The 14,743-nt window shown below is 40.2% G+C and overlaps 1 protein-coding gene across 2 annotated transcripts in view; it reads right to left on the bottom strand.

Moving 5' to 3' along the window:
- Tjp1 (tight junction protein 1) overlaps positions 1–14,743 on the bottom strand; it is a 233,189-nt gene that overhangs the window by 21,159 nt on the left and 197,287 nt on the right. For both annotated transcript variants that reach the window (XM_032893462.1, XM_032893463.1), the window contains exons 10-19: positions 13,154–13,293; positions 12,443–12,548; positions 9,827–9,977; positions 7,143–7,251; positions 5,859–6,078; positions 5,407–5,591; positions 5,198–5,293; positions 2,567–2,649; positions 1,807–2,017; positions 1,414–1,514 (exon numbers count right to left, since the gene is read on the bottom strand). In XM_032893462.1, coding sequence (XP_032749353.1) covers positions 1,414–1,514; positions 1,807–2,017; positions 2,567–2,649; positions 5,198–5,293; positions 5,407–5,591; positions 5,859–6,078; positions 7,143–7,251; positions 9,827–9,977; positions 12,443–12,548; positions 13,154–13,293 — 1,402 coding nt within the window. The remainder of the gene's footprint in view (positions 1–1,413; positions 1,515–1,806; positions 2,018–2,566; positions 2,650–5,197; positions 5,294–5,406; positions 5,592–5,858; positions 6,079–7,142; positions 7,252–9,826; positions 9,978–12,442; positions 12,549–13,153; positions 13,294–14,743) is intronic.

Here is a 14,743-nt window from a genome sequence, read left to right as displayed (position 1 = left end):
GATGGAAGGGGCAGCAAGAGAAACCAAGTGTGATCTAAGCTATAGCCTCTCTGACTTACACACTGCATTAAACTAAGCCATAATAAATATTCCATTTTCCCTTACGTAAAAGGTTGTAATCCTTTATTTTTAGACAAAACCAAGTATATAAAAGTATTACAAAGAGAAATTATAGAAAACTAAGATTTATGGATTAAAAAAATAAACCTGCAAGCAAGTATGTACAGCTTTGTACATTTGGGGAGTAAATTTAGACTAATTCTAAGAACGCAGTTCTACTTGGCAAAGTGTACCGGGAGAATTACGTAGCTGCACATGGTCAACATGAAGACGACTCAGTCCTTCTATCAATGGCACAGGAGTAGACCTTGGTGCGCTGCTGCAGTCGGTGCAGTGAGTTACTCAGAGCACTCTGCTACTCAGCCACACAGTCCACCACCCAAGATGGCACACAGCGAGAACGGCTGATGCTTTAATCTGACAGTGACAACAGTGGTGCTGCCGCTAGCTATAAAGGTCTAACAGCTTTCCTTGCAGAGGCCACATGTTTCTGCCTGGACTCACTGAGCATGCAGCATGCATTGCCAGAGCATCTGCACAACAGCCAGGCAGAGGAAGGGAGGGTCCATGCAGGGGCAAAACACAAAACTCAAACAATGCAACGTAAAAACTTAAAATAAAAAAGAAGCCAAAAATCCAGAGGGACTCTCAATATTCCCTAACGACCACATGGACCTGATAGAGGCAGAAGGCTTAAACCAGACTCCTTCAACAGTGTGCCTTGCGGAAAGAGTCACCTCTCCAGACAAGCAGATCGTTCCCATCAAAGGCTGCTATGAACCAAGCTGACACCAGAAAAGCAGCCACTTTATACTAGCATGTAGGTATGCATAAAAACCAAATCCAAACCAGTTTGGTTACTGTTCCCCAGGTGGCAGTTAAGGATGTTCAAGGTGCCACTGGAGGAGGTAAGGGAATTAATTCCCAAGGTAGAATGTGAGGAGGGCACGGTGTTTACTTTCAATGTTGCTTGAGCTTCAGTGGGCTAGTGGCTCCTGCTACACTCCTGATGGCCACTGGAGGCCGGTGTTCCCCACACTACTTGCCTTCACAGGAAGGCCTCCTACTGGGACATAAATCCCTCACTCTCCCCAGCCACATGGGGGCAGAGTCAAAAATGGTTTTTAGAGTAACCGGAGAATTCTTTCACAGAAAATCCCAATAGACTAGTAATTTGGTTGAGGAGAAAAAGATAACAAGCCTTCAACTTTATAACCACTACATACAAATGATAAAAAAAAAAATTTCCAAAATTTCTTTAAAATCTTAGTAAGAAAAAAGCGGTAACCAAAAGACATTTTTAGTTGGTGTAATTTAGGTAGTGTAGACGGTGGTAGGAAGTACCATCCATACCTTCCCCTCAGAGACCCACACCAGCTGGTTCTGTTGCTGCTGAATCGCTTCTTTCAGGGCACCATACCAACCATCATTCATCGAGTTTAAGTTAATTGTGGCTGAAAATGAATCAACAATGTAGTTTAATGGTTAGAACACTGCCACCAAGTGAGGAGAAACCATCCAACCCCGTCCACCATCAGTCTGAGGAGACAGTTACAAGTATTTCATGCTTCTATTTGGCATTCATTACACTTTTCCTTTCAACCAAACATTTTTGCTTTTATATCAATAGTAAGCTCTCCAAGCAGAGACCACAAAAGCTTTAGCATTTGAACAACATAACCTTTTACTTCCAGATTCTTACCTGAACACTTCAAGCTGAAGGAAAACTTTTAGTACTATACTCACTTGTAAAAAGATGGTGATTATTTTTGCGAAGCTTGTGAGACCGTTCATACAGCTTCCTGGCACTTTTCCGAGACTCTGGACATAGCCTCATCCTCATTGTTTTTACACCCTGCTTAGAGTCAGGGTTAAGGAACACAACAATCGGATACCACTGTGCATAATTAAGGCGATCGACTGCATTTGGTGTGACATCCAATAAAGCATGTTTATCCTAGAGACAGGAGGAAATCACACAAAGATACAGAACACCATTAAAACTCACCCTTTCCTAAAGAATTCCACAGATTCTGCTATACTGCAGTGTTAGTCGAACCATGTGATTGCTATGTCTCAGGAACACTTATTAAAAACTTGTAATCAGAATCTCCAGCATAATTTAAAAATCTTTTTATTAGCTATTTTTAAGATTCAGCCACAACATTTGTAAGCCATTACTGGTGCTCATTCTGTAAAAGTCAGTGCAGCAATGTAATGTTATTAACATCTCCTTCCAGACATGCACTCTGAGGTGCATTGCTATAACAGTGTTAATTACATCTAAACATCAGTATTTTTATAGCCATGAAGGTTCTTCTGATGTTGATCACAACTATCTTCTTGAAATTGCTATTAATGCTTTGATACAGTAAGGCCTAATTAATTCCCTCAGGCTACATCAGCAATAGTGTTGAGAGATTTTCCCTTTGTTATATACTAAATTCCTCATCAAAAACATAAGCTCAATTGTTTATAAGGAATAGGCCAACTTATAATAACTTACTTGATCTATGATTTGCTTTATTGTATGAAGGCGAATAATGCCCGAGCTCCGATGGTCAGTTCCAGCATCTCGTGGTTCACTTTCTATTCATGAAAACAGGACAAAAACAAAACAGTATTTCCACTGGTTAGATCAGAATTTCTCCAACAGTGGGCACTACAGTCATGCTGGAATCATGACTGGCTATGGCGCTGTGCCTTACACTGTGACACGTTCAGCAGTATGGATTCTATCCACTAGAGGTCAGTAGCAAGTCATCAAGGAAAGCCCCTACTCCTCTATTGTAAAAAGCAAAAAGGTTTTCATCACAAAGGGTGATGAGTTAAGGAGGTAGCTATCTACTCCCTAGCCCTTGACCCTCAACCCCTGAAGACTCACCTACACTAACTACATCAGGCAATGTCTCCCCAGAGAACCAGAATTAAGATAGGGCAAATGAGGTACTTGCTTTCAGAGTAAACTAAGGAGGCAAGAACTTTAGCAATCAATATAAACATTATGATATAGAACTTTAAAAAAGGTCACAATGTAAAGAATAGATGTGCTAGGAAAAATTATCAAATCTGATAAATATCTCACACAACATGAGGTGAAGATTTTAAAAATTGTACTGTGAGTTTGTTTTTATTACGGTCAGGAAAGCAAAATTACAGTAAATTCTTGTTTGCTATAAAAAATACATTTTTGTTTTAAATCTGAATTGTGATATGCTTAATTTTTCTTCAATGTTCCTTCAATCCCATTAATATTCCTAAAAATTCCAGAAGTTATGGGCTTAAGGATGTTTTTTGTCCTTCGTCTGAGGCTCAGTTTCCCATCTTCCTCCACAGTGATACAAAAAAAAATATGGTCTCATTTGTGTGGCACACAGATACAGGGAAGCTATTCCTGCCTGGAACTAGTCAGCATGATGGGCTGAGATTCGCAATGATGCTGCAAATGGCCTGGGGGTTTCCAGTCAGAAACCTCACTTATATTCACAGAAGTGTAAGCACTGAAGCTATGAGGCGCTGGAGACCACTGTGAGGCAGCTTAGGCATCATCTCGGCAGCCTTGCATTACCTTATACATAGTAAGTCTAATGCAGCACAAGCACCCATTACTTGACTTCTTCATTAAGGAGAACAGGGATGTTCATGACTCTGGCCACAAAGGGAAGTGTGTGGAGAAGGGAAGTAGCTCTGGTGTTTCAGGTCAGAAAAGGCAGAGAGCTGAAATAACCAGAGGCAGCAACAAATAAGCAATATTAGAGCCAGACTATCAGAAGACAAGCTTCACAGGAGACATGGGTGAGAAGAGAATCTCAGTAGACTATACATCTAGCCTTCACTTAAAGGCTATTGAGAATAAGGCTGTCTGAAGTCTCATGTGGGACTGTGGCATAATCTGAGTAAACCAATGCACTATCACCCAAAGCTAAGCCCTGGAGCCGTCAAACTTGCTTTCCCTCCATTTGAACCCACAAATGAGGTTCTTCAGGAGAAATGCTGCCTGCTGTACAATAAGCAAAAGATGTCTGACAAGAGTAGAGGGGGGAATGTTTAATCTGCTCAAACTCTAGTATCACTTGTACGTGCAAATCTGTGTTTTAGAAAATAAATATCATTAAATTTCATCAAAATTAAAAGCAATATGAAAAAGAGTAGTGTGCTAAATAGCTCTAATATTGTATGAGTCTATGAGTCTAATAACAAAAACCAGTGGGCATGACCCTCTGCACAGCAGTACTACCTACACAATAAACACACACAGTGTGTGCACATTCTATGGTCTCTTCCTCCCTATAAGACAGCCATCGTAAGTATGGGAAAAGCTATCTTACATAGATAAGCCAGTGAAAAACAAGGCAGAAACTATAAAGACGTCGTCAAAGAAGTCATAAGGTTTGAGAAAAACAATAAAAACATTCTATTATGTATGTATTAAGAAGGAGAAAAAAATCTTTTTAATATCACAAAAATGAATCCCAAAGAGTGGAATAGGGAAAAACTTCATGCATAATTTAAAGCACGCCAAGTGGTTATGACGGTGGTTGTATATTGCAGCCACCATACTACTGAGAGGATAAAGCACCACTGCCTCACACTGAAGTCGACAACGCATGGACACCAGCATGGGCACAGTCCTCACCTGCTCATACCTCTGTACTCAGTTACGACCTCACTGGGTTCAGTCAGAGAAGGTTGAGACAGGGGCCATGCTCATCAGTGATCATCAAAAGGAAACATTAAACCCAGCACATGTGTAGCAATGCTTAGCCCAGCAATACTTAGCACTGACGCTTGGGCTGCTCAACTTTAAAAACGGTGCTTGATTCTCTCCTTAAAGAGTTACTGTGAAGGTTCAATAAGATCACAGAGCTAGGCAGCTTTCACATGAAGCAAAAATCTCAAAAATGGTGACTCTTCCTAGCACAGGGAATTGGGAGAACACGATTGTTCTGCCTTCTTTAAAATTAAAAACAATGACATAAAGTGCAAAATTTCTCACAAAGCTATATTTTTTGAGGAATCAGACAGACAGACAGAAGAAAGAAAGGAAGAAAGAAACAAAGAAACAAAGGAAAAGAAAGATAGAGAGACAGATCCTGGAGCTCAGTGAAGGGCAGTGCTGAGCCTCTTATCTACTCACTTGCAATCTGATAAATATCTGGCTCTTCCCTTGCTAACTTTTCTCTGGCAACATCAGCAATTGGTCCAAAGATGGTTACAGGTCTTAGGAATCCGGCTAGAGAGAAATTAAATACACAAAAAAAAGATGATGACATAGTTTTTAAATTTCCACTTCCTGAAACATACTGCCATGAAAAAATATACACTAAGCTATAGGAAATAAACTACCTTCTCGAAGAACAACCCTTTCATAAGCTGGGAACTTTGTTTGAACTGGCTGCGCTGACAGGTCCTCTCTGCTTTTTCGAAGATTTCTCTTGGAGCTACGAAGACCTCGAAACCTCCAGAAGTCTGCCCGATCGCCACCTGCTGTCTTTGGAAGTGTGTACTGTACACTGGCTAACTGCTCGGCTCTATTGAAACATGAAACAGAAACAAGAGTATTTAAAAGGCAACAAGAAAAAAATCCACAATGAAATGAAATGGAATGCCAAAATTGAGGACAGAGGTTCACATGCACCTTACATTTCAAAGTTTTAATCAAGTAGTTTGTACAGTGATTGAGACAGTTATAACGGTAGTGAGTGAACACAATGAACAGTACAACTCCTAGAAACTTGGACCCCCCAATTGTCTGCCATCACTTAGTTCACATATAACAAGTCCCCAGGTGGCCATACCTGTTCTTATTAGGAACGATGCCTCGCTCTACCTCCTTGTGATTTTTGCCAATTCGAATGGCCAGCCAGGAGCCCAGCTTCCCGTTGTACAGGGTGTCCACGACCCGGAACACCTCTCCTTTGTTAAAACTGAGTCCATAAGGAGATTCCTTCTCATATTCAAAATGTGTTCTAATATAGAACGAGTCTCCTACATCTGACTCTACAATGCGACGATAAACTAAGAAGTCAAAAGAAACATTAATCAATACTGGAATAAAAAAACATCATCTGCAGGAGAGATATTCTGTGATGATGCTCCTGCTAATGCCTACATCAACATACAATTCCCAGTCAATCCTCAATTCTCACTGTATATCTGGAATTATTTTATCTCACTGTTCTTCAACCATTTATGTTACCTCCTTAAAGGGTAACCTGGTACTTCCACTGAGCAGAAATGATGCAGAAAAAGATGGATTAGATCCAGGAGACTTTGTTCCAACTGAGCATGCTAAGCTGTGTATGGTGGTTCACTCCTATAACCTGAGCACTGCAGGAGGTAGACAGGAGGATCCGGTGTTCAAGAGCCTCTTCAACAGAGTAAGTTCAAGCAAACTGGGCTACATGAAACACCCACCTCCAACAAACAACACAAAACAAACCAAAAATGGAGGGTTTGACCAAAATGTTCAAAAAAAAAGTTACATGTTCTTTAAAATGTTAACAATTCTGTATTGCTTAAGAAATACCAGTATAAAACTTGACCATTATCCACATATCCTTTTATATAATTCCAATATCTAATAAAACAAATATTTTTCTGACTTATAAAGGGTTGGAACGCACTTGACTAAAATCATAATGCCATAAATTCTGGTCATATTTATCTTGCTCTGTTAATGAGCATAGTATAAGACTATAGAACCTTAAATAAATAAAATTAACAGATTAATAAATTCAATCATCCTATTTTAAACTACATTTTTAATTGTTCACTTTGTTGTGTTAAGACACAGTCTCACCATGTAGCCCTGGCTGTTCTGGAACTCGGAATGTAGACCAGGTTGGACTCAAATCACAGATCTCCGAATTACCTCAATTCACCTACTTCTGCCTAGCAAGTAGGGAGACAGAATGCCTGGGTCATCATGCCAGGCTTTGAACTCATGACCCTCTTATGCCAGGCTCCTGCACGCTAGGAGTGTGGGCTGCTACCATCCTGACCCTGATTAACCTTGGTCAACTGAACCAATCTGTCCAACTCCTCCAAGTCAACTCTCCCCACTTCAAACAGCATCTCACCGTCCTTTTTCTTCTGAGCCAATATGGTCACTTCTTCACCTTTAGGGAGGTCAAGGAGGAAAAGAACAGCTTCTTCTCTTATGATATTTGTGAAATCTACATTGTTCACCTATTAAAATAAAAATTTTATAAATTTATACTAGCTGTTTTTAGGAATATAAATGTATTTATTTACTCAGAAAACAAGTATTTTCAGAGTCTAACTTGACAATACCATATATTTAATAGGGAAGTTTTCTTTTAACTTTGGAGAATATAAAATTCCCTAATTTAAAATAAGCACATGAAATAAATAAGGTGAGCAAAAATGTAAGTTCATAGTAGTTACAATATTACCTGATATTAAGATAATCTATTATAAATCTATGCAATTTATACTCAAAATGACAATATGTATTCACTATTATAAAATCTCTAGATTTAAAATTCCACATTCACTCTACATAGGTACTATGTAGCCTAACTATTTTTTATAATTGATGAAAAGGAAACTATATACCAAAAAAGAGTTAAAAAGACCAGACAAGGGGCTGGAGAGATGGCTCAGATGTTAAGAGCACCCGACTGCTCTTCCAGAGGTCTTGAGTTCAATTCCCAGCAACCACATGGTGGCTCACAACCATCTGTAAAGGGGTCCGATGCCCTCTTTTGGTTTGTATGAAAAAAGCCTAAAATGTAATTAAATATAATAAAAGAATAAATCTTTAAAAAAAAAAAAAAAGACCAGACATGCGTTATGGTGCCCCTGTGACAACAACTTTTTAGTGGACGATATATGGTTCTTGAGTCAGTGTCTAATTATACTAGTAAATTCCTAAGTTCCAAATGAAGTTGAAATTAAATGTGAGTGTCAACAATAACTGAGCAGAATTATAAGCAAGTGTAATCTTGATACCTTTAGGAAAATTTTCTCCATTAATTAAAAACAACAATAACAAACAAAAAAGGCTAAAAGGCAGGTAAAATGTTCTAATCACTTTCATGGGAAACCCAAAGCGAGCTATTAAGAAGCTGCTTTTAGATGATGTACTCCCTGATTCCTTCAAAACAGGATCATGAGATAGGTAAGAAAATAAGGGCTGGAGTTTTAAATACTGTCAGCACTGTCACCATGTAGGGTTCAAATGCAACAGAAGTACACCAAGCGCAAGCAATCTTATCGGTAAGAACCTAACACAATGTCAGAGGAAAGCTGCTAAGTCAGAGATGGTACCATGACGTTTTTATATGCTTTAGTTTGAAGGGAAAGGAGGATAGGTCCCAAGCACAGCAAACTGCTCAAGGTAAAGAAGATCCTGGCTGGGGGCTGCTCGATGAGATGAAGACTTGTCTGGGAAATTACAGGTTAGGGCAGAAGGAGCAGGGGTCATAAGATAGAATCTCCAGAGAGAAAGTCTTTGAGGACTGACAAGCAAATGCTGCAAGAAATCATAGAAACTGTGAGGCAAACTTGACTCTGGTCAGTGAGGGCTGTGAAAATTCGGATTCAGTTGTGGATAAAAAACCAGGCTGCAAGGCCACTGGGTATTTGTTTGTAGAAAGAGGGAGAGGGAGAGGGGAGAGGGAGAGGGAGGGGGGGAGAGGCAGAGAGGGAGGGAGAGGGAGAGAGGAGGAGAAGGAGAGACAGAGGGGGAGGGGGGAGCGGGGGAGAGGGGGAGGGAGGGGGAGAGGGAGAGGGAGGGAGGGAGGGAGAGGAGAGGAGAGGGAGGGGAGAGGAGAGGGAGAGGAGAGGGAGAGGAGAGGAGAGGAGGAAAGAACTCAGCCATCCCTTGAATTAGACAGCAGCAAGGCGAGAAAAGAGACTATGAAGAACTAGAAGGGAGGAAAAGAGGAAGAGATGCACAAAGCTGCAAGACTGTAGAGCAGATGGGAGACTTAATCCAGCACAGGGAGGAGGAAGGCTGAAACAAGAAAGACCAGAATGGAGGCACCGAAGAGAGCAGACAGGGAAACAGTAAGCACACAGCCCACACAGGACATACTGGTGTTCTTATTTAAAGACTGGGACACAGCTTACCTACCAGTAGGCTCTAGACTCTAACAGAGGAGTGAGAGACTGATGAAGATGCTAACATGAGCAGGCAGCGCTCCATGGAGAGGAAAGCAGAGGAGAAAAGCACCACTTGTAGATTTCGTCTAGTCTAAGTTCTCCTAGCATTTGCCAATGATAACCTTTCTTGTGGGGTCTGGAGGTTGAAAGCCAGGCAGTACAGATCTGCCAGATATAAACTCCATCCATCCTCCTGGGTGTGAGCACCCTCTGAAACGAGGAGTCTGAAAGGTCAGCATTCCTATGAGGACTCGTCACCTCACGGGAAAATAATACCCAAAATTGCTGGCTGGCAGTCTTGGACAGCCCACACGTTTAACTAAACTTTTAAAAGACCATTTGGTAGATGGTGATGGTAGAGGGATCTAAAACTTATTTTCATTACAGGGTCTTTGAACAGCAATGACTTCAATACAACATCACTAACAATAGAACCAAACAACAAACCAGAGTAAGGCAGAATGACAAGTGACCAGGCTAACACAAGCTAGATCTAATAAGTTCTTAATTTGAAACTTAGGTGGTTCAAGAGACTGTACATAAATTATCATCTAATCACAACAGTAGGTCTGTTAAGCCTGGCATCTGATGATCTAAGACTTTTGAATCCGCGTAAGATGATATACTGACATACCCTGAGAATTTGATCACCTTCCTCTAAGCCTTCTTTGGCTGCAGGGCTATCTTCTAGAACGCCAGCTACAAATATTCCGACATCATTTCCACCAGCTAGTCGCAAACCCACACTATCTCCTTTTCTGAATTTTACCAGTTTCATGCTGGGCCTGTTAAAACAGATATTTCATTTCAAACAGTTAAAAGTCACAGCAGGCTGCTACAGCAACAGCTACATTCAAAACGGAATACAGGACCATCATTTCTAAAGCCTCCTACATGGCACTTACTTATTAGGTAAAACTTAGTACTAGAATCCAAAATCAGATTTAACAGACCTTCTAATTTCTTATTAGAAAATAAGTTTTGAGATATCTAAATTTGATGGAGAAATAATGCTTTTTTATGACCACTATAATTTTTCTTATAAACAATGTTTTTCCCTATTCTTAATCAAAAGTATATATGGTAAATTCCCAAAAGCTAAAAAAATAAAAACTAAACCTCCTTTTCTACACCAACCCCACTGAAAAATGAAAAGTCTCATTTAATATAAAGAAAAGGAAATATGCAATAATTCTCTTACTATAGAAAGTATACAAGCATCGTCAGGTATAATCTCTATAATCGAGACAGTGGATTTATAGTTTGATCATTAGTGCTTGGCTCCTGGAAGTACTCTTATTCTGTAGCTCTTTATAACTTTGAGGTAAGAACTTGGGTTATTCAGAAATTCTCGATTAGACCTACATCTGACGCTGTCCCTTGTGTCCCTAGGAAGAAGTGAAGGAACAGATGCATACATGTCCCTCTATCATGCTGGGAGCAAACACTAAAGCATATCTTAGAGAACAGCTGAGCAGAAAAGACACGGGGCCAACTCTACACTGCTCACTGTTGTCTCCATGTTCCTGAGAACTGGTACCCCACATTCACTATTCTGAATATGAAATACAGAAAGGTCCCTTTCCTCTAAATTTATAAATTAATTACCAAATTATTAGAACCTATCATAAAGTCACATACATACATAAATTAATTGAGGGAGAAATTCTGATACTTTTGAACTAACTAGTTAAAAACTGCCAATAACTTTTATTAAGTGTAATATATTGTAAGTATAAAATATTCACCATTGATCTGACTTCCTTTCCTTCCCTTTCCTCTTCTTTCCTTTCCTTTTTTGGCTTTTCAAACAGGGCCTCACTATATAGCCTTGGCTATCCTTGAACTCCCTTTGTAGACCAGGCTGACCTCAAATTCACAGAGATCTGCCTGCTTCTGCTTGAGACTAAAGGTGTGTGGTGTTATGTCAAGCCATCTGGTTTTCTTACTTGAAACTCTCTAGCTAAACATAAAAGTCAAAAGGCCACAGGTTGGACAGGTCGTAGTAGTCAGGTCTCCTAGAACTCTTAACCCCTCCCTGAAAGTATTTACTAGCGTTATAGTAGATGGTCTGAATCCTTGGGTTGTCCTGGTCTCCCGTTTTCTAACCAGGTCAAAGGTATCTCACAGATTCCTCACCCCAAAAAACTGGATACACAGAGAGATCTTCTAAATATTTTCTTGAAAATCCTAGGTTCTCAGAAATCCTGACTAGTCTGGAGGGCCACATAAATCACGTAGAGCAGATGTGGCTGACTGCGGCTGCATGCAGATAAAATCTGACGTTTGGAAGCAATTCAAGACAGCAGCTTCCGGAAAGTGACAGGTTTTATACTCTGCTTTATCTGTATTACATCAACCATATACAATGATAAAGCCCACCCATTTCTTTTCCCTCAACTCCACTAACTATTTGAATGAAAGACTCAGAACTCAGCTACTGATACTGTGGACACGCTCAAGTCCTCTTGGACATAGTTCTGATATCTTACTATAATTTCAAGCAATCCCAAGAATGAGTAATTTAGTCACCATTACTAATACTAAAACTCTACTACTACCCACCACTTCTGAAGCTATCTGCTTTTGCCTAGGCACTGGGAAACAACCCATGCATTGTTTTACTTATTTATTCTTTGTACAGAAAATGCTGAGGGCTGGAAGAGTTCTTGATCTATTGCACCTTAGGAAATGTGCTTCTTTTCAAGTACTCTCACATTGTGTGCTTTGTATGATAAAAGCAACAGATTTAAAGACTATGAAGGTTTAAAATTTGCTCACAAAATTTACGAAATCTACCTATAAAGTAGTAATAAATGGTATGGACTCTCAAATTAACTCTGGAATGCTTTCTCAATCAGAAATCCTTTTCCTCTAGGCAATACTGTGATGCCCTTGGCATCACAACTGAAGGTGTGCTAGTGACACGATGTCTAGGGACTCGGTACATGCTGCAGAGAGAGGTCCACATCAACAGACAACAGCTGTAAATGTCAAGGCTGACCAGCAAGTACTTATCTTTAGGTGCTAGGGCACACAAAGCTTGTGGACATTCTGGCATCTTGGTAGAAAACAAATCGTTACTCTTTAGTTACTGACCTAAGATTAGCAAAGAAAAGGTGCTAAATAAAAGAAACAATGGTTGCTTTGCTGTGTTAATCATAGTACTATAGGAACATGACTTTCAAACTCTCATGCTAAGAAATATCTACTAAATACAAAGGTCAGTGCAGCTTGAAAACTACATTACCTAAGAATCCCATCTTCATGGGTTGAATTTGGCAGAACACCATCAGAAGGGCTGACAGGTAAATCCACGTCTGGCTGTCCAACTTGAGCATATACAGGTTTTGGTTCTTGAAAAAAAGAAGAAAGAAAACTTAAATTGTCAAGACTTAATAAGCCTCATGAGATACTGACAGGAAAAAGAGTAACAGAAAATCAATTACCAAAGGGTCCACGCATTTCTCTGCGTCGCCATCCTCATTAGACAAAGATGTCTTTTTTCTAATAGCCACATTCCTGCCTGCCATTAGCCAACTAGAGTAAGACAGGTACGACAGAAGCAAACAGTTCCAGTACTTAAGATGACTTCAGTTTTAGGTGTTTGAAGGCCGTCTAATGTCCCCAGGCCACCCTGCAGTACTAGGTGAGGAACCCAAGGCTGACACAGCTCGGCAAACCCTCTGCCAACCCTCAGGTCTCTAAACTTTATCTCTTCAATGAGCGGCGTTGGGAAACACCCTTCCTTACTGTAAGCAGCTGTTAAAAATGAATAATTATATTTAGAAAATAAAAACATTCATGAAGGTTACTGATTTATACTCTTACCATATTAAGAAAAGTTTTAATGTACATAGAGAAGAACTCACACTGTGAACAATACTTGGATCTTTAAAATCTTCTGCAAATGCTGACAGTTGCTGGGCTCTGGCAGTGAAGGCTTTTCGGTTATGCTTACCTGGAAGAGTGGGTGTCTGCTTCTCATGTTTTTCAACCGTAACTTCTTCCACTGCTTTGGGTGTATGATCATCTACATGTTTTACAGGAGTTGAGACAGCCCCGGGTTTAGACATGCGCTCTTCCTCTCTGCTCCGGAGACTAAACATTTCAATAAAAACATGAGGAGAGTAAGGGTGATTTTAAAAACACTTCATGAGAACAGAAGAGGCAGACAACTTTAGAACCAGGGAAAAGTTTCTGAGGTTAGTAATTGAAAAGAGGATGGTAGACGATATGACTCAGTGAGTCAAAATACTTGCTGTCAAACTAGATGCCCTGCACTTTACCCCTAGTGGAAGGAGAACCAAGTCCTACAAGTTCTCCTCTGGCCTCCACACATATGCACATACAGACAGACATGCATGCATGCACACATTAGCACTAAATGTAGGCTCTGAACCACATTTGTCACCCACATTCCTCATTGTTCAGAATCAAACATCAGCCCTCCAAAGAGCTAGCAAGATCCTAAAGACAGAAACATATAGATGTGTGTTGTTTTAACATTTTGTGTGTGTGAGTGCATATGCACATCATATGTGTATTGTCACCAACACTGAGGTGCACATATGGAGATCAGAGGACAACTTTGCAGAGTCATTTCTCTATAATACCCATGTGGCATCCGGTGCTTGAATGCTGGTAACCAGGCTTCCTTCCACCAGGTAAAAGGTTTCACAATTGAGCAATCCTGCTGTCCTGTTTTGGTTGTTTTAGTTTGTACGTGACATAGCCCAATTGAGTGGGGAACTTTGAATTGGCTAAAACCTCTATAAAAAATGGTTGTTAAAGAAGGAATGAAGGTTGGGGATTTAGCTCAGTGGTAGAGCGCTACTTCCTAGTGGCGTAAGGCCCTGGGTGTTCGGGTCCCCAGGTCCAAAAAAAAAAGAAAAGAAAAAAAAAAAAAAAAAAGAAGGAATGAAATGGAGTCTGAAGAAATTTTTATACTGCACATAAATGGACTTACTAGAAATAAAGACTCCATACTTAGCTTATCTACTATGTAAACAAAGTAGCAATCAGATCAGCAATGAGTAATATTAAGTGAAAAACCTGCAAGCAAAATGGCCTAGAGATCCTGTAGGTAGATGTCTACATCCACATGAAAGCTACTGTCAAATGGCTGTGCAGTACAAGGCTTCCAAATATCCTTCCCACAAATGTCTTCCCAGACACTACAGGCAGCAAACACCCTGCAAGTTCACCTGGAACACAATATAAATCCCTGAACACTCAGTGACCAGAGGCCGAGCCCTCCCAAGGGTCCATCCAAGGCCTGAGGGCATGAGGCGATACCTCTTGTGCTGGCAGGCACTCCATCTTAGAGGGAGATGAAAAAACAGCTGCGTCTTATATTTAGACTTAGCATTACTCCCAGCAGCCAATGCTTTGTAGTTCTGCTTCTTTTATGTTTAGCTTCTTTACATTAAACTGTTCCCATACACCGCACTCACTCTCTTGATCATAGCTATGCTGTGACAGCTTTCTCTCATATTTCTAACACTCAGGCACCACAGCCCATCCATACTGCAGACATCACTAAGTTATC

The sequence above is a fragment of the Rattus rattus genome, chromosome 2 (assembly GCF_011064425.1).
Source record: "Rattus rattus isolate New Zealand chromosome 2, Rrattus_CSIRO_v1, whole genome shotgun sequence".
Classification (NCBI taxonomy): Eukaryota; Metazoa; Chordata; class Mammalia; order Rodentia; family Muridae; genus Rattus; species Rattus rattus.
Note: the sequence above shows the minus strand (reverse complement) of the source record. Positions and strands in the feature narration are given on the sequence as shown.